This window comes from Podarcis pityusensis (genome assembly GCF_964106645.2).
Source record: "Podarcis pityusensis genome assembly, chromosome: 13".
Taxonomy (NCBI): Eukaryota; Metazoa; Chordata; class Lepidosauria; order Squamata; family Lacertidae; genus Podarcis; species Podarcis pityusensis.
Window position 1 is genome coordinate 20,860,443 of NC_138038.1, and position 25,245 is coordinate 20,885,687.

The 25,245-nt window shown below is 43.9% G+C and overlaps 3 protein-coding genes and 1 pseudogene across 8 annotated transcripts in view; 2 read left to right on the forward strand and 2 right to left on the reverse strand.

Annotated features, from left to right (window-relative positions):
• Positions 1–6,230, forward strand: part of CALCOCO2 (calcium binding and coiled-coil domain 2) — a gene marked incomplete at its 5' end in the record, with an annotated part of 193,952 nt that extends 187,722 nt beyond the window's left edge. For all 5 annotated transcript variants that reach the window (XM_080979357.1, XM_080979354.1, XM_080979356.1 and 2 more), the window contains 2 exons: positions 2,436–2,464; positions 3,893–6,230. In XM_080979357.1, the coding sequence (XP_080835483.1) occupies positions 2,436–2,464; positions 3,893–4,069 (206 nt within the window). In that variant the 3' untranslated portion in view covers positions 4,070–6,230. The remainder of the gene's footprint in view (positions 1–2,435; positions 2,465–3,892) is intronic.
• Positions 6,231–7,072: 842 nt separating this feature from the next.
• Positions 7,073–8,614, reverse strand: LOC308461223 (ADP-ribosylation factor 6 pseudogene; annotated as a pseudogene). Its single transcript has one exon. The product of its transcript is annotated as an ADP-ribosylation factor 6 pseudogene (transcript).
• Positions 8,615–11,182: 2,568 nt separating this feature from the next.
• LOC308462115 (uncharacterized protein) lies at positions 11,183–12,854 on the reverse strand. The gene has a single exon (XM_080979521.1). It carries the CDS (start codon positions 12,435–12,437, stop codon positions 11,772–11,774), a length of 666 nt encoding a protein of 221 aa, XP_080835647.1. The 5' UTR covers positions 12,438–12,854; the 3' UTR covers positions 11,183–11,771.
• Positions 12,855–22,441: 9,587 nt separating this feature from the next.
• Positions 22,442–25,245, forward strand: part of TTLL6 (tubulin tyrosine ligase like 6) — a gene marked incomplete at its 3' end in the record, with an annotated part of 33,928 nt that continues 31,124 nt past the window's right edge. Inside the window, 1 exon segment of the mRNA XM_080979293.1 lies at positions 22,442–22,699. Within this exon segment, the coding sequence (XP_080835419.1) occupies positions 22,632–22,699 (68 nt within the window). The 5' untranslated portion in view covers positions 22,442–22,631.

Genomic DNA, 25,245 nt, shown 5'->3' on the forward strand with positions numbered 1-25,245 from the left:
GTCTTCTTGCCCTCTAGTTTTATCATTGCCCCCTGCTGATGCTTCCAATCATCCCCCCCCCCCATCAGTTCTTACTGTGTTTGCTGACTGCCTTTCTGCTGTTTTCTCCTTGATCTCAAATATGATCAAACTGCTCTGCCTCCACCGTCAGTATACTTCTGAATACCACTAGCTGGGAACAACAGGAGGAGAGAGCCCTCCTCCACTTGAGAGTTTCCCACAGGCATCTTGTTGGCTCTTTGAACACAGGGTGCTGGACCAAAAGGGCCATTGGTCTGATCCAGCTGGGCTCTTCTAGTGCTGTTATGATCTGCAATAGGGTTTCCCGAACTCGGGCCTCCAGCTGTTTTTTTGGACTACAATTCCCATCATCCCTGACCACTGGTCCTGCTAGCTAGGGATAATGGGAGTTGTAGTCCAAAAACAGCAGAAGACCCAAGTTTGGGAAAGCTTGATATACATGCACACATTTCTCTGTCTCCACCCATCTCTCTGAATTCAACCTATTAGTCTGTCCTTCAGCCAAGGCCAATGCATTTCTCTTTCTTTCTTTCTTTCTTTCTTTCTTTCTTTCTTTCTTTGCTTTTTAACTTTTGCTCCTCAGAGGCAACTCTTCCCTCAACTCCACAGTTTTCACTTCTGTGTAGTTTTCCTCTAAAATATGGCTTTTTCCATCTGTCACTGTACTTGTTCCAAACATCTCTCTGGGCAAAACTGCATGTTATTATGTGGGAAATCCCTAACTGATCTCCCAATGTGCTTCTTTAAATGTGAAACATAAGGCACTTCTAACTCTCTTGTTTCATGGGTTAGAAGTTTTTGGTTTACTACAAACATACCTGTGATGGGACGATGAGCTGCTTGTGCGTAAAATCCGAGTCCCTCAGAGTTTGGTCAAGTTTGCAAACCTCTGTCTGTAACGGAGCCCTTTAAACATGGCTCTGTCAGTCGCTTGCAGATTCCGACAGTGGTTGCTTTCGGAATCGCTTCCAACATAAAAGCTCCTTAACGGAAACACGTCTTCTGGACTCTCTGCGTGACAGTTTCCGGCGAGGAGTGGGTGTCCCTACAGGAGGTCCTGAAACCTCCCCACTGTTTTCGCTGGAAGTGTCTCGGAGCCATCCCTCCTGCTCACTTTCCCTCAGCTCAGCTCTTCTCCCCCTACTGGTTCCCTCTTCAGCTGCTGAGTCTCTCCCAACCTGTGTGAGCCCTTCCACCTCCCTTCCTTCCGATGGCAGTTCCCTGACAATACCTTTCTATTGAATGCATTTTGATTTTGACCTCCCCTGGGCTTGGCACCTTGTCCCCTGTTGCAAATACCCTTTTCTTTCCCTTATTTTCCTGAGGGCAGGGACTGTGCCTGCTTGTTCTTTACACAGTGATTAGGGTCTGTTCTAGACACTTAATAACCATGTTTAATATTTATCAGACTGCCATATTGCTTTTTTGCCTGCGTAGGAAGGAACAATGTGGACAGCACACAGTGAACTTTGGTGCAGGAAAATAGTAGTATACTGGAACGGCAGTTGGAATATGTTGAAATGGGAATGGGCACAGAGTCCTGCACAGTCCCTTTGCCTGAAATGCCCTCTGTTCCATCAGATGGTCTTGTGTGCAACAGATTTGTCATCCAAATGAAATTTGCAAGGAGATATACACTGCCATCTTCTGTGCATTTGTTACTCGACTACACATGAGGTCATGTATTGCAGTCCTGGATACTTTGTGCAGCAGATTGTAATAGCTTTATAGGAAGCTGCCTTATACAGAGTCACACCATTGGTCCAGTACTGCCTTCACTGACTGGCAACAGCTCTCCAGGGTCTCAGACAGGAGCCTTTTCCCAGAGTCAACTGGGGATTGAGCATGGAACCTTCTGTTTGCAAAGTATGAACCTCCGTGATCGAGCAGAACCCTTCCCTATACAGTGGTACCTTGGTTCCCAAACTTAATCTGTTCCGGAAGTCAGTTTCAAAACCAAAGCGTTCCAAAACCAAGGCGTGCTTACCCATAGAAAGTAATGCAAAACGGATTAATCTGTTCCACACTTTTAAAAACAACCCCTAAAACAGCAATTTAACATCAATTTTACTATCTAACGAGACCACTGATCCATAAAATGAAAGCAAAATCAATGTACTGTACTATAAAATAAATAAGACAGTGTTGTAGATGATAAAAATAATAATAAAAAAAAATTTCTTACCTGCACTGATGATAGTCATTGTTTGGATGGGGTTTTTTTATCCATTTCTGCAGTCAATCAATCAGTAGCTGAACTGGGTTCCACACAGTCACAAAAACAAATTAATCAAAAAAGCCTCAAAAACATAAAATAAATAGCAAAATAAAAGTGCCAAACTTTTAGATAGATCAGTTTATATAAGAGCATTGCATTTTCTTGTTATGGCTAAGATGTGTCATTTGTTTTGCAGTAAACCCAGCAATTCCTGAGACAGAGCTGGTAAGTTTGTGTGTGTGTTTCATGAGATTCTGGGGTTTTTTTCTGTTCTGTTTCATTTGTTCCCCAGTATTTTTGCTTACTGTGTCACCATCCATATACATGACGTTCGTTCAAGGAATCTTAAGAGGACAAGTCCCTGCCCCAAAGAGCTTAAAGTCTATAAATTACACAATGGGAGACAACAGAGGAAGGGGAAGGAATTGGAGGCAGGGATTAAACAAGGGGAAGAACATGTGATGATTGCTGTTATGCATACATAACACAGTAAACACCACATTAATGCCCTTTAGCATGGTATTTAGGGTGCCTTAAGCCAAGGTTCAGAATTTAGTGAGGAAGCCATACAGCATGAAATCAGACATAGGGTTGCTTTAAAAGCTCTTAGGCTGCTAGTTCTGTTTGATCTACAGTTTAGAGCTATAACTTTTCCCTCCTGTCCATTTTCAAAATTATATCCAACACCCGTCCACCTCTGTGTTGCCCTGTCTTTAGAATAATAGAGATGTACCGCCTGGAAGAAAGTGTTGGAAAGCTTGAGAAGGGCAGAGAAAGCTGGGGATGGGTCATCTGCAGGGAAATGGACTGGCTTCTCTTCCTCACACTTTTAACTCCCTTTTTAAGTGATCCTAAGGAGGGAGGCTAAACCTCTGAAACTTCAGTAAGAGCCCGAGACTTTACAACCCTAATAGAGCAATTGCAGATGGGTGCTCAATCTTAACACTTTTTCACTTCCCCCACACCCTACCCTACCAGGTTAAATATATATATATATATATATATATCTGTCCACTGTTAAGCTGCTTTGGCAGGAAATACCCATAAGAAGGAGGGGCAGCAAATGAGGTGGTGCTTCCAGGCCCTTAAGTTCTGTCGCCCTTGCCCTCGTTGCCCTGCCCTAGCCAGCCTCAGGTACCCGTGCTCAGTTGCATTTTTGCAGCAGATAATCCGCCTCTCCCGGTATGCCCCACAGAGAGCATCAAGGTCCATAAATAGCAACACCCTAGAGGTCCCGGGCCCTAAGGAAGTTAGATTAGCTTCAACCAGAGCCAGGGCCTTTTCAACACTGGCTCCGGCCTGGTGGAACGCTCTGCCTCATGAGACCAGGGCCCTGCAGGATCTGATTTCTTTCCGCAGGGCCTGTAAGACAGAGTTGTTCCGCCTGGCCTTTGGCTTGGAGCCAATTTGATTCCCTCCCCCTCTTTCTTTTTCCTTTCTCCTCCTGTGATGAGGCTGCATTTTAATGTTTTAATATTTCAGTATTTTAATGTTGTATTTTAATCTGGTTTTTAAGTTGTAGTCATTCAACTTGTTTTTATTATTGCTTGTTAGCCGCCCTGAGCCCAGCCTTGGCTGGGGAGGGCAGGGTAGAATTAAAAATTATTATTATTATTATTATGCTTCCACGTTCTCATTCTCGCCTCCATTTAGGTCTCCGTGAGAAAATGTCCCATGTGCGACGAAGTCTTCCCTAATGACATTGGGGAGCAGCAGTATTCAGATCATGTGCGGAGCCACCTTCTGGAGTGTCCGTACTGCGACGAGAGCTTTGACAACTCCAATAAGCAAGTGTATGATGACCATGTCTACTGCCACGGCTTAGACTAAATTTCGGTCTACTTGCATAAGCTACAAAGGGATAGTGCCTCTTTATCTTACCCCACTCCCCCCCCCCTTTTAATGTTATGACAGAGACTGGCATGGAAGGATTTCTGTGCTGCTGTTAGACTCACCATGTCAGGGGAAAACCTTTTGCTGGGACTGCAGCATTGTTCATTTCCTTCCGTCTGTTATCCACACCTGTTAAATGCTAAATGCACTATGCTTCCGCTATGGAAAAGGACACATATTTCTTGACTAAGTACATCTTTCAACAGATTAAAGCTCATTACAAGTTATTTCAAAGGGATGAGCATTTTATTAAAATGAATGGTGATTTTCTTCCTATACGTTTGCAACTGACAGAAACCCCTACAGCAGAAGAGATTTGTTTTGTTAACAATAGTTTGTCTAGCTGTCTAAACTATAGAAAATCCACCTTCGCTTGCTTTGTGTCGTGTTCTCGGTAAAGGAAATAGATAATTGTGAAACACCCCAGAAGTGTAGTAGCATCCTTATCTGCCTTCAAGCTGTTTTGGACAAAGATAAGAAGAGAAGAAAGTTTATGTGCTCGGGTAAAGTGCTTCTGAATGGTGGTGTTTAGGGGGGGAAATCAGAGAGCTCAAACTTGGTTTCAACTAAAATACTAGTGTCCTGAATGCCTTTGTGATTGAACAGGAGCATGATGCACGAGTGAAAATTAAGTCAAAATGTCTTGCGCCATCAAAAAGCTACTTTACAGATACTGTTGCTCTGGTCAACAGCTAGCTTTCCAAGGAGTGGAAGCATTTTGAGAAGTGAAAGAGGGTTGGCTGGTGGGCCATAATTTCATAACTCCCCACGCCATTCCCCAAAGTGACCGTGCCAGCAAGTTTAGTAGCCACAGGATTACTTTCTCCAGGCATCTTTCGCCTCCAGGCAGGCAGCTGGGGAAAAAGTGGTAGCTTGGCATCCCTGAACGGAATCAGACTCACTATGCTGGATGGAGGAGGGGGTGTTCTCCCGTTGGTGACCATTATGCTATGGGCAGAACTCGCCAGAAAGCTGTTTTCTGTGCAGCCCCACTGAAATGAATGGGAGCAGTTTAAGAACAGCGCATCTTACACAGGTCATCTGAGGTAAACTCTGTTCAAAACAGTGGTGGCATGAGGGGAAAAAATACTGGGATAGAAGTAGGCCGAAGAGGCATAGTGAATTCTGTGCAGGCAAGCTCTGTGTGATATGTTTTATGTTTAGGACTTATCCTAAATCATTCACATTTTGCGGCAAGACTGCTGTCAAAAACACATTTATTCAGAAATGAGCCCCACTGATTTCAGTGAGCCTTACTTCCAAGTAAATAGGAGGGCAGTCTCAAAAACTCTGGTGCCACACCTGCCTCTGAGCCCGTCCAACAAATCTGACTGGAGTCTGTGCATGTCCTTATAGCGGGTATAAAGAACCCGTGGGCACCAGAACAGCCATCAGGTAAACATTAGGAGATGAAACTCTCCTAATTCAGAATATGTGATATGTAGGCTACTTTGTCTCTTCCACATTCACTTGTCTTTGGGTTGTTTTGCCAGACTGTGAGGCAATGGCTACTTTCCAGGCTGCTTTGAAAGCCTCCTGTCTCTTTAGCCCATGGAATGTAAGGCTCGGGGCCTTGAAACGGTTCTGTTCTAAGAATTTCTTTTTTAATCCTCTTATTTATCTACCACCTCTAAATGGTAACTCAGGAATCAAAGTGACAGCGTTAAAAACAAAACAAAAACCCACCTTTTAATAGAAGAGAATCTTCACGATTTCATTGCTGTTTGGGAATTTGCAAGGCTCGATGCTAACTTGGATTCTCTGATTTTTTTAAACAAGCCACCTTCAATTTATATTCCTGCTGAACACATATGTAGAATACTTGTTCAAAAGAATCTTTTTAATTTTGATGTTGATGTGTTCTCCTATGCAAGACCAAAAGCTGTAACATGGTTAATTGCCTACTATGTATTGATTACTGATAGACCTCTAATGTTGTTGGGGGAAATCCATTTTGTGTTTTAATAGCATTCTGCTTTCAACTACTTTTGATGATTTCTTTTTAAAAGCATGGTATGTTAACACCTCTTCCAATGCTGAAAATGTAAAGTTGTATTGGTTGGCCTCCTGCAGTGTAATATTAAATAAGTGGACTTCAGTTTGTCTCATCTTATATTTCAAAGCAGCCAACTGGGAACTTCATTCTGTGCTCTTTCCCTTTGATTCCAGTGATTAGAACATGTAATGGGGCGGGCGGGGGGGAGAGAGAGAGACAGACAGACAGACAGAAAACACAAACAATCACAAGAAGAGCTCTATGGGATCAGACCAAAGGCCCATCTAGTCCCACATTCTGTGATGACCACAAACAAAATCTGTGAACTACCCTGAGACTTGCGGGTATAGGGCGGTGTACAAATTTAAAGAACAACAACAACCTGAGCGCAACAACACTCTTCCTCTCCCACCCCCATTGATTCCCGGTAATTGGTATTCAGACTCATACCAGGGTGTGATTTAGGTACAATCTGTTCTGCAAGAAGCTGTCCCAAGATGTTTTGCTGCCTGTGGAGAAGGACAAGAAGGTGCCCCGCTTCCCTCCCACCAGTCCTATATACAGGTATGCCCATGACCACTCTGGCTCTTCAATCTTATTTAAATAGTACAAATGAGGCAACATCTCCCAGTGCCCCTCCAAGCACAGCTCTGTCCTCTTAACACCTCACTGCCACTCCTTCCCCCAAAATGCCCTGCATCTGCTCATTAAAAAAAGAAGACGCGTATATTGATTTTCAAATATACAGCAGCTTGGCAACTTAAAGCAATATACACAGCAGTGACGAAGGAAAACAGTGCCACTGCCCCATGGAGCACAGGTCAATGTACTACAATGAGAATAAAGATAAAGTTTCTTCCGTGTAAGGACAATACGATAGGGAATGGGAGCCACCACCTCGCTCTGTGCCAGCCCAGATTAGTATAATATGTCTTTTTAAAAATAATTATTTATTATTATTTTTTAGAAAATATAGATTTTTTTCGGTTTAATTAAAATGGTTTGACATAACAGTAGTAAAACATTTTTAAAAAACAGAAGTGGCAAAATACAATCCTAAGTCATTAAAGAAGAGAGAAATCAGATGGGCTATAGCTATAAAAAGAGAGGAAAATGAAGGGCTTTTCAAGTACCCAAGTGCGAAAGTAGAATGGAAAATGATCAGCCAGAGATTATAGTGCTGGGGCTGATTATTCAAGTTTTAAAGTCCAGGAATTTTTGTTTTGGTTAATGATGTGTTGAACAAAAGGAAAAGCAGCAATGTTGGCCCATAAGAAACATTCTGAATTAAGAGAATGCCTTTATCGGTCCAGACAATGGGTCACAAAAGTCCAGTGAATAGTCCAATAGTATGCCATGTTCAGTGTCCAAGAAGTACACTAAGGCATGTGTACCTTCTCCCAAATCCCATGGCAGCAATGGATAAGCAGTACAGAGTCCCATATAGACCTTGCGCAGATGAAGGCATCTCCAGGCCATCTCAGCCAGAAGAAGCAACTGATTAGCAGTATGTCTTGTGCCCTCCATGCAACATGGGGGTCTTTTAAAATGGTAGAGGGACCCCTGACCGTTAAGTCCAGTTGCGGCCTACTCTGCGGTTGTGACTATTTACCCTGGGCTTTGCGATGCACCTTAACCATCTCAGACAGCTTCCACATGGCCTCAGGGATTCCATCTCCGTTCACAGCACAACAGCCCTGCACATGCCACTGGTGCCCTCGCAGTTTCCTCAGCCCCATTTTTTCGGCCACTTCTAGTGGGGGCCACGCTCCAGGCAAGTCTTGCTTGTTGGCCAGCAGCAGTACAGGCACATCTTGCAAGTCCTTGGCCTCCAGCACGACTTCCAACTCAGACTTGGCCTCCTCAAAGCGAGTGCAATCTGCACTGTCCACCATGAAAACCAGCCCTTCTGTGTTGGGATGGTGATGCCTCCACAGTCCTCTAATCAGGCCTTGACCAGACACCTCCCAAATGATGAAAGAGATGTTGTTGATATGCTGTATCTTTTCCACATTGAAGCCGATGGTGGGAATGGTCGTGACTGTTTCGTTCAGCTTCAGCTTATAGAGGAGGGTGGTTTTGCCAGCTGTATCCAGGCCCAGCAGGAGAATACGAGCCTCCATCCCATGGAAGCTCTGCAAAGCACTCTGAATCTGGCTGAGTAAAAGTCCCATGGTGAAACACCACTGCCATTCTTCTCCAGACGCAGGCAATGTGACGCATGGGGAAGAATCGCCTTCCTTTTTATAGTTAGTCAACTGTTGTTTCATTGGCTCAACTCTAGGGGGTGTGGTGTGGAACTGTCATTACTATCTTGTTGGCAGCAGTCATGCTGGAAGTTTTGCAGAGTAGCTTTTCTGATGCAGGAAGTTTTGATGTAACCAGCACCTGGCCAGCTAATAGGACTTGTTCAGCATTCTGGCTGTACAAGTTATGGAGTGAGTTTTGCTGCTGCTTGTGTTGCAAATAGCTTTTAGTCCATAGCAGCAAATCCAGTTTTGCTATGGGGTTATTTGAATTCCTTGCAGAGCCTTTTGGCGAGGTAACGGGTGTTTTTCATCATTTGAAAAGCAGAGGTTCTTAAGGCCCACAAAGTTCTGACTTGATTGGTTGGTATCCCCATATCTCTTGAAACGACAGGCAAAATGCACCATGCATTTAGAATACAGTCTTTTCCCTTTCTGTATAATTTATGTGTGCCTATATAGCCAGCTTGAGACTTCATGGCCTCTGTAACAACCATGTGGCTCTCTTAGTACATCACCATCCCAACACATATGGATATGCCCTTGATCTGGTCTTTGCCACAGAACAGATTGCTAATTTTCTGTTGAGTAGGGAAGGGGGCACATTTTTCATGGCTGGAACATTCCCTGGTGAGGTTTGGACAGCTTCAAACTGCAGGGACATATTGTGTTCCTCTGCCCCGGAGGCTTATGGAATCTAATGGATTCCTGAATGCTCTGGGGAATTTTCCAGTTAACATGGCTGGCGCTCCTGTCAAGGCACTTGTCACTTTGGAATAGTAAAATGTATAAAACCATCAACTACTTTTGATCATTTCTTTTTTAAAGCATGGTATGTTGACACCTCTTCCAATGCTGAAAATGTAAAGTTGTATTAGTTGGCCTCCTGCAGTTTAATATTAAATAAGTAGACTTCAGTTTTTGTCATCTTGTATTTCAAAGCAACCCCAACTGGGAACTTGTTTCAGCACTAACTCTTTCCCTTTGATTCCATTGATTAGAATATGTAATTGGAAGAAAGAGAGAGAGAACACAAACAATTGAACACAAGAAGAGCCCTACTGGATCCAACCAGAGGCCCATCTAGTCCCACATTCTGTTCTCGTAGTGGATGGCGCTGTAGTCTAAACCACTGAGCCTCTTGGGCTTGCTGATCGGAAGGTTGGCGGTTCGAATCCCTGCCACGGGGTGAGCTCCCGTTGTCTGTCCCAGGTTCTGCCAATCTAGCAGTTCAAAAGCACGCCAGTGCAAGTAGATAAATAAGTACTGCTGCAGAGGGAAGGTAAACAGCATTTCTGTGTGCTCTGGTTTCTATCACGGTGTTCCGATGCACCGGAAGCTGTTTTCTTATATTGGCCACACAACCCGGAAAGTTGTCTGTGGACAAACGCCGGCTCCCTCAGCCTGAAAGCGAGATGAGCGCCGTAACCCCACAGTTGCCTTTGACTGGACTTAACCATCCAGGGGTCCTTTACCTTTACCTTATCATGGTGGCCAACCAGATGACCATGTGATGACCACAAGCAAAATCCGTGAACCACCCCGAGACTAGCGGGTATAGAGCAGTGTACAAATTAAAACAACAACAACAACCTGAGCACAACAACACTCTCCCTCTTCCACCCCCATTGATTCCCGGTAATTGGTATTCAGACTCATACCAGTGTGTGATTTAGGTACAATCTGTTCTGCAAGAAGCTGTCCCAAGATGTTTTGCTGTCTGTGGAGAAGGACAAGAGGGTGCTCTCCAGTCCCTTATACAGGTATGCCCATGACCACTCTGGCTCTTCAATCTTAATTAAATAGTACAAATGAGGCAACATCTCCCAGTTCCCCTCCAAGCACAGCTCTGTCCTCTTAACACCTCGCTGCCACTCCTTTCCCCAAAATGCCCTGCATCTGCTCCTTAAAAAAGAAGCATACAGTGGTACCTCGGGTTAAGAACTTAATTCGTTCTGGAGATCCGTTCTTAACCTGAAACTGTTCTTAACCTGAGGTACCACTTTAGCTAATGGGACCTGCTGCCGCCCCGCCACCACTGCGCGATTTCTGTTCTCATCCTGAAGCAAAGTTCTTAACCTGAGGCACTATTTCTGGGTTAGCGGAGTCTGTAACCTAAAGCGTCTGTAACCTGAAGCATATGTAACCCGAGGTACCACTGTATATTGATTTTCAAATACACTGCTTCTCAGAAGCTTAAAGCCATAGAAACAGCAATGGGGGGGGGGAGAGCGCCACCGCCCCATGGAGCACAGCTCAATGTACTACAGTGAGAATAATGATCAAGTCTCATCACTGTAAGCGCAATACGAAAGGGAATGGGAGCCGCCACCTCACTCTGTGCCAGCCCAGATTATTACAACTAAACCATATGAGGGTATCAAGTAGAAGGAGATGTACACAAACACTGAAGGAGCTAATCGTTTTAAGCAGATAGCATGGCTATATTCACACCCGGGGGCCTCTGAGAGCGAAATGGAGATTACAGGTTGTATCCAATTCTAGCCCTTCTCTGAATAGACCCACGGAAGTTATTAGACATAACTAAGCTTGAATCGCCATACAGATACAACCCATGAATTAGCAGCTTTCACCATAAAGACCTCAAATCTGGTTTCCAATACACTGTCTGTGAACCCCATTTCTTGAACCGCTGGCAGCCCTAATGTATTTTAAAGACCAAGTTATAAGCCACACTCTGGAGATAAAGAAAATGCCAAGAGATTTTAATATGTCTTTTTAAAAATTATTATTCATTTTGTTTATAGAAAGCAGAGATTTATTTTCAATTAATTTAAAATGGTTTGACATAACAGTAATAAAACATTTTGAAAAACAGAAATGGCAAAATACAATCCTACAACATTAAAGAAGAGAGAAATCAGTTGAATTATGGGTACAAATTAAGAGGAAAAAGAGGGGCTTTTCCAATAAACAAGTGTGAAGTAGAATGGAAAATGATCAACTTTATATTACAGAAGCACTCAAATAACCTAGGATCCAGAGATTATAGTGGTGCGGCTGATTATTCAAGTTTTAAAGTCCAGGAATTTTCATTTTGGTTAATGATGTGTTGAACAAAAGGAAAAGCAGCAATGTTGGCCCATAAGAAACATTCTGAATTAAGAGAATGCCTTTATCCGTCCAGACAACAGATCACAAAAGCCCTGTGAATAGTTCAACAGTATACCATGTTCAGTGTCCAAGAAGCACACTAAGGCATGTGCACCTTCTCCCAAATCCCATGGCAGCACTGGATAAGCAGTACAGAGTCCCATATAGACCTTGCACAGATGAAGGCATCTCCAGGCCATCTCAGCCAGAAGAAGCAATTGATTAGCAGGATGTCTTGTTTCCTCCATGCAACATGGGGGTCTTTATATGCCTCCCCAACTGACTATTTACCCTGGGCTTTGCGATACACCTTGACCATCTCAGACAGCTTCCACATGGCCTCAGGGATTCCATCTCCGTTCACAGCACAACAGCCCTGCACATGCCACCGGTGCCCTCGCAGTTTCCTCAGCCCCATTTTTTCGGCCACTTCTAGGGGGGGCAACGCTCCAGGCAAGTCTTGCTTGTTGGCCAGCAGCACTACGGGCACGTCTTGCAAGTCCTTGGTCTCCAGCAGGGCTTCCAACTCGGACTTGGCCTCCTCAAAGCGAGTGCAATCTGCACTGTCCACCACGAAGACCAGCCCATCTGAGTTGGGATGGTAATGCCTCCACAGGACTCTGATCCGGTCTTGACCACCCACATCCCACATGGTGAAAGAGACGTTGTTGATGGGCTGAATCGTTTCCACATTGAAGCCGATGGTGGGAATGGTCGTGACGGTTTCGTTCAGCTTCAGCTTATAGAGGAGGGTGGTTTTGCCAGCTGCATCCAGGCCCAGCAGGAGAATCCGAGCCTCCGTCCCATAGAAGCTCTGCAAAGCACTCTGAATCCGGCTGAGTAAAAGTCCCATGGTGAAACACCACCGCCGTTCTTCTCCAGACGCAGGCAATGTGTAGCTTGGGGAAGGATTGCCTTCCTTTTTATAGTTAGTCGGCTGTTGTTTCATTGGCTCAACTCTAGAGGGTGTGATGTGTAACTGTCATTACTGTCTTGTTGGCAGCAGTCATGCTGGAAGTTTTGCAGAGTAGCTTTTCTGATGCAGGAAGTTTTGATGTAACCAGCGCCTGGCCAGCTAATAGGACCGGTTCCGCATTCTGACAGTACTAGTCATGGAGTGAGTTTTGCTGCTGCTTGTGTTGCAAATAGCATATCAGCAAATCCAGTTTTGCTATGGTTATTTGATTTTGTTGCAAAGTCTTTTGGCATGGTGACAGTGTTTTTCTTTTCTTTAATAATGTGAAAATACCATTGGCAGTTTTTCATCATCTGAAAAGCAGAGCTTCTTAAGACCCACAAAGTTCTGGCTTGATTGGTTGGCATCCCCATATCTCTTGAAACCACAGGCAAAATCTGGCAGATAACCAACATGCATCATGCATTTAGAATACAGTATTTTCCTTTTATGTATAATTCCCCCCATCCTGATCTGGCGGAAAACATGATGTAGCAGGATGAATAAAAACTGATGATTAAAAATAAATTGAAATGGTATTGTCTTTTAAAAAATTGTGATCTTATTGACTATTCAGCTCCATGTGTTTCTACTTGGGAGTGCAATAGGACTTATTCCTTTGGGAGTATTTTTAGGATTGCAGCCTAAGCTGCTTTCTCAAAGATACCTGTTTATGCAGAGAGAGTGGGTATATTGTGCAGGTTTAGAGGTCTATATTTTTTCTTTAGAGTGAACACATTTTATAATATTTTACAGTTTTTTTAAAAAAAGAAAGAACATGTATTTATAATTTTGTGTTTTATTATTGTAAATTGTATGGGATGCCTCTGGGTATGTGAAGTGACATGTACATATAATAAACTTAATTAATATTAAATGATTTAGCACAAGGCTTCGGTGTCCTATGACCCCCAAATGTGAGATGTGTGCCTATATAGCCAGCTTGAGACTTCACGGCCTCTGTAACAACCATGGGGCTCTCTTAGTACATCACTGTCCCAACATATATGGATATGCCCTTGAAGTGGTCTTTGCCACAGGGCGGATTGCTAATATTCTGTTGATTGGGGGAGGGGGCTCATTTTTCACAGATGGAACATTCCCTGGTGAGGTTTGGACTGCTTCAAGCTGCAGGGACCAATTGTGTTCCACTGCCCCTGGAGGCTTATGGAATCTAATGGATTCTTGAATGTTCTGGGGAGTTAACATGGCTGGTGCTCCTGTCAGGGCTCTTGTTAATTTGGAATGGTAAAATGCATAGAACCATCTACACAATCGCTCCTGAGTGTGCTTGCTGTTGCTGCGGAGCAGATCCTCTAGTCGGTGGGACGCGGGTGGCACTGTGGTCTAAACCACTGAGCCTTTTGGGTTTGCTGATCAGAAGGTTGGTGCTTTGAATCCCCACAACGGGGTGAGCTCCCATTGCCTTATCCCAGCTTCTGCCAACCTAGCAGTTCGAAAGCACACCGGTAGATAAATAGGTACCACTGCGGCGGGAAGGTAAACAGACGTTACAGTGTTCCGTTAAAGTGAGATGAGCGCCGCAACCCCATAGCCGCCTTTGACTGGACTTAACTGCCATGAGGTTCCTTGCCTTTTACCTTACCTCTAGTCACCTGTGTGTGATGAAACAGGAGGCTTCGCGGCTAGAGTGCAGATGGCATAAATCTTGGTCTGTATGTGACCGAACACATGTGAAGTCACACTACCATGCCTACCATATCTCTGCCACCTTTGCATCTCCAAGTAGCTGGCTGGCAGAGCTTTTCCAAGCGGGGAATGGGCTTTTGTCATCTGGCGAAGACAACGTTGCTCTGACACGCTCAGGAGCCTGATGTAACAGCTTTGCAATGTACTTTAGGGACAACGTAACTCAGATTTGGACAGAGTTGGGTGCCACAGCCAGAGCCAGTGCAGTGAAGTCATCCAGGCACTTCATCCAGACACTGTCTGTTTCAATTATAGTGACCTGAGGATATAGACAAGCTGCTTGAAGAATTGTGGCTGACCACCTGTCTGTCACAGTCCGGTTCATGGGTGATCGAAGTCCCGGCTGGGGACATTGGGACCGGGAGGCAAGGTGGCGGGTTGGGAGCAGGAACAGGAGTCCAGAAGCCAGGAGTCAGAAAGCCAAGAGCCGGGAGTCAAGAAGTCAAGGGTCCGAGGATCAAGAAACAAGGAGTCACGAAGTCAGGGGTCCAAGGAGCAAGAAGCAAGGAGTCATGAAGTCAGGGGTCCGAGGAGCAAGAAGCAAGGAGTCACAAAGTTAAGGGTCTGAGGATCAAGAAGCAATGAGTCAAGGAGTCAAACGCAGCAAGGCAAGGAATATGTTGCTGTGGCAAAGAGCCAAAGGGAAAATGCTGACCTTATATCCCTTCTCGGCTTTTGCCATCAGGTGCTGTGAGTTACTAATCAACCTCACCTTGCCTCTTCAGAACAAACTTAGGAAGGCCCCAGTCCTGCAGACTCCCATTGGTCACAGGGCCTGGCTCCTGCACGCACACCTGACACTGTCACCTTGACCCTTGGCCACCTTGGCTTCTTATAACTAGTCAGATAGGATTGATTTCATGCATCCAGGGAGTAAACAATGCTTCATTGAAGGAGAGGGAGGTACCACCACCTTGAAGGATGTGGTGGTGCTTCCCCTCCTTAGGAGGAGCTTCCTGGACCTGGAAGTGTTACACGGTGACAATTATCCTCTTTTGGGGCAAGGGGTGGCACTGTGGGTTAAACCACAGAGCCTAGGACTTGCCGATCAGAAAGTCGGCGGTTCGAATCCCCGTGACGGGGTGAGCTCCCGTCCCGTCGCTTGGTCCCTGCTCCTGCCAACCTAGCAGTTCAAAAGCACGTCAAAGTGCAAGCAGATAAATAGGTACCGCTCCAGCGGGAAGGTAACCAGCGTTTCTATGCGCTGCTCTGGTTCAGCAGAAGTGGCTTAGTCATGCTGGCCACATGACCCGGAAGCTGTACGCCGGCTCCCTCAGCCAATAAAGCGAGATGAGCGCTGCAACCCCAGAGTCGGCCACGACTGGACCTAATGGTCAGGGGTCCCTTTACCTTTTTACTTGAGACAGGAGTGGCAGTCTAGCATGCTTGGAGGAAACTGAATATGTGGCTCCATTTCATAGCACTAAAATGACCTTCATTGCCTTCGCTGATGATATTTGTCAGGACAGGAAAGAGATGCAGGGAGTACGGCCCTGCTCATTCTTCTTGACCTCGCGGCAGCTTTGGATATCATTCACCGCAAATCCTTCTAGAGTGACTCAGCGTGTTGGGGGTTGGGGCACTGAGACAACAGGATGGTACACCTACTCAGAGGCAAGTTTATTCATGGGCAACTGCCCCACTCAGCCCTCCTTTTGTTCTTAGTTACTTGTCCATCAATTATTACTACATTTTTACATGTCTATTGACACTGACTTGGAATACACAGCCATTTGTAAATCAGTTGGTTCCTTCTTTATAAGAATATATACAGCTAAATGCCAGAAAAGCAGTGTTTTGTTTTTGTTTTTTTAAGAATTCTGGACATTTCCCAACTTGACTGTCCACTGGCAAATTCACTGATGACTGAATGTTAGCAGTTGCCAGGATAGTCAAATGTTCAGAATTATAAAGAAAGGAACTGCTTTTCAAACATTTAGCTGCATATATACTTGAAGGGAAAGAGGGGGAACATGGGGACATTTAACGAGGGTACTGTATTTGTTGGTTCTTCAGATATACTAGTAAATGACAGAAATGATAAGACATGAAGCTTGATTTTGACATTTATCCCCAGGCCATAGTACATGTCTGTTTTCAGTAAATGTTTCAGCCACCAGGCAATAAATTTTCAGCTGCTAACTTTCATTTGTCACAAATACTCTGTATTTAGTACGCAAGTTGTGTATGTTAGGCTGTAACTGGGTGTTAGGAAAAGTGTGAGAGAAAGGGAAAATAATAAGATTGCTAATTAGGTACACTATTTATTTCTGCCCTCTGAATAATTATGTTCTTTATCAGCACAATACTAATTTATTATTAGATAAAAATTCTAATAGAAAGTTATAAGGAACACCTCATAAACAAGAGCATGTTCTTTTATAGGTCTCTAAGGACCCAATAGACTGTGTATCTGTACCCTGTGACTGTATGGCATTTGGATTGTCGGAGACCAATTACTTTAAACAGTTTTCAATTATTCCACAGTGTTGCAGCACACTGGCAGAATTCTAGTTTTATACCACGGATATCAGAGCATGAATCAGAGAACTATGGGGAAAACTTAAAAAGCTGGGTTCACTAGACTAGGACAAATCTGTTGAGAGAGATCTGCTTTGCAAGAACTCTGTATCAACCTGTGCCTTATTTCATCAATGGACGTAGATTTCTTGTTCCAAAAGGAGGAGTCTGCATGATGAAATGCAAAGCCTCTTCTCAATCAAAGCATGTGGCTTGCAAACACTCAATTGGCTTGGAAAGCCAGGCCAGATTTCTAACACTTTGCTAGCAGAGCTAACTGCTATGGTCTAGCCCAGCCTTTTTCCTTCCAAAGACAGCATCATGGGAGTAGGATCTGGGCTATTAGTGAAGCAGGAGGGCTCTCTCATCAATTACAAGTTGTCAAGGATTTTAATGGAAACCCTGTGAGCACTGTAAATCTGTGCAGTTCTGCCTTGCATGCTCTCCCTCATTTCCATCACTCCATCACTCCTTGGGGACCGCGAGTCTGCAGCATGTATCAAGCAACATAGATTGGTGGCACACAGGGGAGGGAGACCCTGAGCAGGAGCTAGGAAATCTGAACAGTTGGTAATGGGAAAGCAGCTGTTGTGTGGAGGGTTAGAGTCACCTGACCCCTTTCATACTTCAGAGGGGGTGGGGAATTTCATAGTAGGAAATGGCAGGATAACATCACCGGGAAGGTTGAAGGGGGATAAAGGCAGAATGTACCACAGTTTACACAATCACACTCTGCATGGTTGTAAATCTTGGGCAACCACAGAGCTTTATGGATAAAAGTGATGCTTCCCCCTTCTTTCTTTTACTTCCTGCTGTATAAAGTTGCTTTTCAATATGTCTTTTTGAAGGCCAAAGGATGGGGCAGAAATTTAATGATCAAGACGATCCAGTGAGCTACTTTTAAGTGTTCACAGTTTACATGGGCTTGGGCATCCTTTGCTGTTTAAACCGCCATCGCCGCCCTGAACAAGAAACTCCCCAACAACACAAATTGCTTGTAAAATTCTCCTCAGTTTAGAAAGAGGTTTGCTATGCCACAAAGAAGACCACTCTTTAAGATCCTCAGAGCCCCTTTGGGAAAGTGGAACCAGTTTCACTTCAGGGTTTTTTTTTAAATAATCTTTATTGCTTTTAAAACTTACAAGAAAAGAAGAAAGAAGAAAATAGGCGAAAGAAAAAGACAAAATAGAGCAGAGAAGAAAAAAAAAAGAGAAAGAAAAGAAAAAACAATACAATAAACAATACAAAACACAACCTTAACACACGAAACTAAACAAAGCAAAAGAACAACAATTTAAAAACATATATCATACCATTTCATTACTCTATCTTTCATTCCCTTATTTCATCGACCTCCTCTCACCTCCCTTTTTGTATTCCACTTCTATTACTTGTTTCAGCAATTCCTTTCCATCTTTCTCTATTTTTATCATTATGAATATCTTAACATATTTTGTACCTTATTTTCCATTAATACTGAAATACTTATTTATACCTAACTCCTTATAACATTTCTGCTAAAGCCATAAAATTTCATTCCAACAATTTTCTAACACTCATTAAATTTACAATATTTCTATATATAAACTTTAAACTTTCCCAATCTTCTACCACCATCTCTTCTCCCTGGTCTCGGATTCTGCCAGTCATTTCTGTCCATTCCATATAGTTCATCAACCTGGAGATCTTCTGTCCGAGGCTCTTAAATCTTTTCCAAGTCCCTTCTGCAGTTTTTCTTCATATTCTTTGATGCTGAGGGTGCTGAAGCGCAGGTCTTGGGGGGGCCCCGACCCAACCATGCCCCCATTCCCTCTTGACAGACCAACCAACTCTCCACAGCTAAAACCAGTGTCCATACAATATCTCAAATCATGTTTCAAGGCTCCCCCAGATCCAAAGGCCCCCACAACTCCAATCACCTCCTGACCCAGATTCAGGACCCAAAGGTCAGTAAATCTCTGCATGAAAGAGTCTATCCAACCTTCCTTCTTCAATCCAAACAGGGCTCCAATCTTCAAATTCTGACTTTTTCTATATTCATTCATAAAAGGCCTCTACTTATAGTCCTCAGTTTGCCTCTGTAAAACTGGGGCTTCCACTTGTATTATTTTAGGTTTAACAGCACCAACATTCTCCTTCGTCTTCTCCCCAGTTTGTCCTGTCAAGGTAGGTTCCTGTGTCAAATCCTGAACAATTTCTGTATTAATGGTCACTTTTTGTTCCAAATTAGTCACTTTTTGTCCCAAGTTCTCAAGTTTGGTATTCATAGCGTCCGTCTTCTTGTGGAGCTGTTCCAACGAATAGCTTATCTTACATAATACAGTCACTAAGGCTCCTTCTGTCAACATTCTTAAAGTCCAAGGTCGATCTCTATTTCATACAGTTCTTATCTTGCAACTGGAAAAACCCCAGCTCCACTCTTGTAACTGTTTCAAAAATTCCTTCTAGAGGGAAACAGTCTCCACTTGTATCAATCCTTTCAAACACAGTTTAAACTATAAAGATAGTTTCTTTTCCTACTTTTTAAACGCAGATGAGTACAATGGAAACAATATATTTCTCTTATTGCTAGCTGTCAAAAAAAGTCACTCTTTCTGGCAGCCCGTTTCCAGGTTCGGAGCAGTGGTAATTTGGTTTTTCACTCTCTCCTGCAGGCTCACTAGGTCCAAAATTTCCCCCCTCTTCTCCTGCTTCCAAGGGGGGTTTAATAGTTTTAACCAATGGAGATTTAATCCTTTACAAAAATAAACTTTCCAAGGCTTTAACTTGCAACTTCTTTGCTTCAATCTGTTTACAAAAAAGGAAGGCGGACTTCCTGTTTAGAACCTTCCCGTTTCGATGCCAAATTAATGAATTTAAGGATCTAATTTTCCGTTCTACTCACGGGTAGTTGTTTAAAATCCAATTGTCCACAGGAAAAAGTTAGCGCTCTCCGGCAACAGCGATGCGGCTTCACTCCGTGAAAGAAGCAGTCAATTCGAAGCACCGCGCCACTCACCCCACTTCGCTCCGGATCCCCAAATCAGGGTTTCCCCGCGAGTAGGGGAGGCGCAAAGGGTGCCAGCCGAATCCCAAGTTCACAGGCTTCACCCGCCTGTGATTTCAGTGGGTCTCCGCCTTCGCCGTGGCGGTCGACCCTAATTTCCGCGGAGCAAATTCCTCCCGATCGGAGGAACTCTGCCATTGCCTGGAGGCGCCAACCTGGAAGTCCCAGTTTCACTTCAGTTTTACCAGGCTGCTTTAATAATTTTTTTAAATTAAAATGCTTAAGAGCCTGCAGAGCCTAGTAATAAGGCATATGAAATATAGCGACAAAAGCAAAAGACCAAAGACAAAACCTACATTTCTATAGCTTATTTCTTTTCTGCTGTCAATCATAGAAACTAGCATTCATACAAGAGTAGAATCAATAATTTATTTACTTTTTAATCCCATTGGTTTCAGCCTGGTGGTGGTTGTCTGATTATCACTCAACAGAAGTCTGGCATCATTCACAAAAACTATAAAAACTTTAACCAGTTCACAGGAGTGACTGATATAAAGTATTTTTGATTAAATGTGGCGGTATTCTTGTCTCAATTTGCAAAAAGTGCATCCCATGCAATTGCTGTTATTTATTTGTTCTGGTTCAAGTTTAATCCTGTAATATGAAATGGGGGAAAAAAATTAGAGATAGCCTTTCCTTCTAAAAGTTATAGCTTTTATATATTAAACTGTAAGCTGTTTTTATTCTCAAAAGGGCAGAGAAGGGGCTCACAATTTATTTATTTTTTAAATTTCTACACCGCTTTATATTTTTAAGAAAAATCTCAAAGCAGTTTACAGCATATTAAATAAATAAAACATAAATAAAACAATCTGAAGAAAGTCAAATATAGAGTATACAGTCAAAGCAACATAACAGAAAACTAAAATACTATCTTAAAGATTTCAAAATAAAACATTACAATTACGGTCACCAGAAGAGGTTGGATCCAGACTAAGGTTGCAATCCTAACCTCACTTACCTGTCCATAAGTCCAATTGAATTTATTGAAACTCATTTCTAAGTGGACATGGTTAGGACTGTGCTGTCTGATAAAAAATAATTATTATTTTTAAACTAACTTAATGGATCCGTACTCTAACCATGACTAGGTCTGGGTCCAAACCAGCATCACCAGTACAGACCATAAATTTAATTGTGATGACCAGCTTGGAAAGCGTCTATTACACTCCAACACAGGAATGTGTGTGTGTGTGTGTGTGTGTGTGTGTGTGTAGGGTCACACATAATCTCTGTTCTCACATTGGCTTTTGGTGAAGGCTGTTCTCTACTCACCTTCTGTACTTTTTGCTTAAGAGCTTGTCCTTCACCTGGACATTCAGCCAACATTTGCTATACAAACAGGAAGTGAAGAGATGGAGTGTGTGTTTAACAAAGCTGTGAAACGACATTTTGTATCTAAACATTCAAGCAAGAATAGTTATGTGCTGGCTGGTTGCTGTTTGATTTTAAACTGTTTTTTTTTTTACAGACACCCCACCCTGAATGAAATTCGCAGATTCCTTGGTAGCCCCTAGACCAGCCTGGGAACCCTTGGGCTGGCCAGATTTCATTAGTCCACAAGAAGCGTATGTCGTGATAAAATGGTCAGGTGTTTAATAAAGGCACTACTTTTCTTCAGGACGGTGGTACCTTGGTTCTCAAACGCCTTGGTTCTTAAATGCTTTTGTTCTCAAACGCTGAAAACCCGGAAGTAAGTGTTCTGGTTTTCAAATGTTTTTCAGAAGCCAAAAGTCCGATGCGGTTGTCGGCTATTGTTTTCAGGGCGCTTGCACCAATCAGAAGCTGCACCTTGGTTTTTGAACATTTCGGAAATCAAACGGATTTCCAGAACGGATTATGTTTGACACTTTTGTTTTTAATATTTATTTTGCATTTTTGTTTTTGAGGCTTTTTCGGTTAATTTTTTCTTGTGATTGTGTGGAACCCAGTTCAGCTACTGACTGACTGTGTGACTGTGGAACTGGATAAAAGTCCCCCATCCAAATGATGACTATCATCAGTGCAGGTAAGAAAATTTTTAATTTTTATCATCGACAATGCTGTCTTATTTATTTTATACTGCAGTACATTGATTATTTTATGGATCAATGGTCTTGTTAGATAGTAAAATTCATGTTAAATTGCTGCTTTTAGGGGTTGTTTTTAAAAGTCTGGAACCGATTAATCCGTTTTGCATTACTTTCTATGGGAAAGCATGCCTTGGTTTTGGAATGCTTTGGTTTTGGAACGGACTTCCGGAACGCATTAAGTTTGAGAACCAAGGTACCACTGTACTGTACTGCTGCCAGGAAATTATCAGCAACGGGGCTAAACCCTCGATTCAGCATTTGCAGGTGGGGTTTGGGAGTGGAAAAAGAGAGAGGCAATTCTTTATCAAAACTACATATCTCTCCCCTATTCTCTCTTCTTTTCTATCTGCGATCCATTCAAGGAGGAAATGCAAAGAATTCATCTCTATTCAAATTAGCCGGTCCTTCAGGATCTCTGATTGGCTACGCCTTCCAACTGTGACCAGCGAGGGAAGCGAAGGGGAGAGAGCGAGGCAGCGGCAGTTCGTCCTCGAGGCTAATGTTTATGCAGCGTGGATGAACCGTAGGAAAAGTTCTCGGAGCGTATTCAGTTGGAACCGAAAGTACGCATGTGCGAGATTGGGGAATCGCTGCATTAAAGAGGACGCCTGGCCAGGAGGGGAGGGGGGAGGGGACGATGGAATCCCGCGCGCATGCGCCCTTGCGCTAGAGGGCGCCTAGGCCGCAGCCGCCAAGCCGTCCCCATGACAACTACGTTTCCGCCCTGCTTTTTTTCATCCCACATCGCCATTTCCGATTTGTTGTCACCCCGAGGATGTAGTTTAGGCCAATGGAAAAGCAGCACGCTTTGGGGGGTGGGCTGTTTCTTTTTTTGGCCAAATGGAACCCAGTTTCGGATCCAGTTCCAGCCAATTACGCACGATGAGGCGGAGCAAAGGAAGAGCGAGGTTTGTCTGTAGGCGGGGTCGGCGCAGGTTGGTTGAGAGCAAAGCGGGGGGGGGGGAAAGGGAGGGCGTAGGGCGGTTGGGCGATGGCGGTAGAATGAAGAGCAAAGGCAGCAATAGGGTTGGAGGCCACGCCCCCCGAAACCAAGCCCCGCCTTCTCGATGGCAAAAAAGCGAGAGGCGCTTGGCTTCTGTAATGGAGGCTGCAGTAGTTTCTTTGCGCGTGCGGCTGTCCTGTGCTCTGTAGAAACCCTCCTCAGCTATGGCTGACTGAAAGACATTTTGCTGCCTCTGGCGGAGCAGCAAATGGCGCCTTTTCTCTCACCAGTTGAGGCGCATTAGCACGAAAGGCATATACAGTTAACTCTGGCTCCTGAGGGCAGAGAATCCCACAAGCACCTCTCCCGCCTTCCCCACTTCTTGGTAGCAAAATTACAACGGCAAAAATAAAACCAAGCAACAGTTTGCTGCCTTGTCACGACTCTCCAAGTCAGCTGCCTTTTAGCCTGCCTGATCGTGAGCAGATTGCAATAGTTGTTAAAACACGAAAATGCAGTGTTGGCTCCTAGGCTCTCCGCCCACCCCTTTATATTTTGCTGCGTGCACACCGTCCGTTTAAAAGTACATATCGCCCGCCCCCAGCTCAAATAATCAAGGGAATTATAGTTTGTTAAGGGTGGTGGGAAATGTCGCTTTGGGGGTCGACTATAATTCCCAGGATTCTGTGTCGCATATCTGTGTGACTGCTTTAAATCTGTGGTGTGTATGCAGCCTTTGTTCCCTAGACACTGGATTTACGTACTAAACAAGCTATAGTTTAGGGCCCCACTCTCTTCCCCCCCAATTCACTATTAATATACTTCTTATTTGTATTTCAGTTCAAAAATTACTTTGAATATATATATATATTGCTATGTGCAAGTGGCTTTAGATACCTCTTAGGTCCATAAATTCTACACAAAAAACAGCAACAATTTGTTGTTGACAAAGGACAGCTAACATATAATGGGCCCCATTACCTTCAGTATCTTAGGGCCTCGTCAAACCTAAATCTGGCCCTGCCTCCCACCCTTACACTTAGCAAGTTGACAGCCTTTCCCAAAGCAATTGCTTTGCTCTTAATATATACTCAGTATGTTTTTATTGCTCCACTTCATATATTTCCTTCTTTTAACCAGAGTGGAGCCATGACAGTTTCCCAGTTATTGCCTTACCCGGCTCTTAGTCACTCAGATCTGATAGCGCCTCCTAATTTATGTCCCCTAACTCTTGTCTCCAGCCCCACTTTCACCAGAGAAAGTCATAACAGCAAGCCCTTACAGATCCCATTATATATTTCCCAAGCCTCCCAGCGTTTAAAAAGCACTACAGACATCACAGCTAATGTTGGTACAGTATTTCCCCTCCCATCTCAGGGTGACACAATATAACTTAGCAGAGGTGGATTTAGGGGATCTCGGCTGGTTTGGGCGTGAACTGGGCACCACAACTATGATTTAGAATGGAAATGGTTTATTGAATATTTACAGATAAATTGTAAACAGATAAGAACACTGGCAGGATTGTTGTAATAACCTGCAGTTTCATAAGAGTTTACGGTATATTTTAAAGAAGATGAATAAATGGGTAAACTAAGTTAATTTGGATATGCAGAAGATATTAAAAGCAAATTTAAGGAACCACAGAAAAGGGGGGGGAGGAAGTCAAGCTTTGAAATGTCAAAATGATTGTAAATTGTTGTCAAATTAGTGAAATGTATAAACTTGAAAAGTATAAATAAATAAATAAATAAATAAATAAATAAAATAGAATGGAGCACAAGAAGCCCCAGCCACTCTGGGCAGCTTCCAACATATATAAAAACATTAAACATTTTTTTTTAAAAAAAACTCCTATACAGCGGAGGTTTTCAACCCTTTTGAGTCCATGGCTTGAGTACCATGGCAGTGGTACCTCTGGTTAAGAACTTAATTCGTTCTGGAGGTCTGTTCTTAACCTGAAACTGTTCTTAACCTGAAGCACCACTTTAGCTAATGGGGCCTCCCGCTGCCGCTGTGCCGCTGCTGCACGATTTCTGTTCTCATCCTGAAGCAAAGTTCTTAACCTGAGGTACTATTTCTGGGTTAGTGGAGTCTGTAACCTGAAGCGTATGTAACCCGAGGTACCACTACATTCTTTCTGTGGCACTCCGGCGGGGCTCAGGAGCCCAGTTATGTCACCCCTCGCCTGCAGAGCTGGCAGCCTCTCACCCATTTTTGAACACCTTCCCCTGTGGAGGGTTCCCTCAGCCTCCTCTCCTTCTCCCCTCTCCTTGGGAGTCCTCTGGGCAGCCGCTGCTGCCACCCCTGGTCTCTGAGCTGCCCCCCACTGCTCCAAAGAGAGGTGTCTCCTCAGACTACCCCACAGGGGCCTGGGACTTGTCTGTCCATTCCCAACAGCAAGGGCTGCTGGACAGCCTGGCTGGGCTCCCTCGCCCGCTTGCTTGCTTACTGGCAAACCAGCACCCCCTGGCCAGCCCCAGAGGCACCATTTGCCTGCAGAGCTTGTAA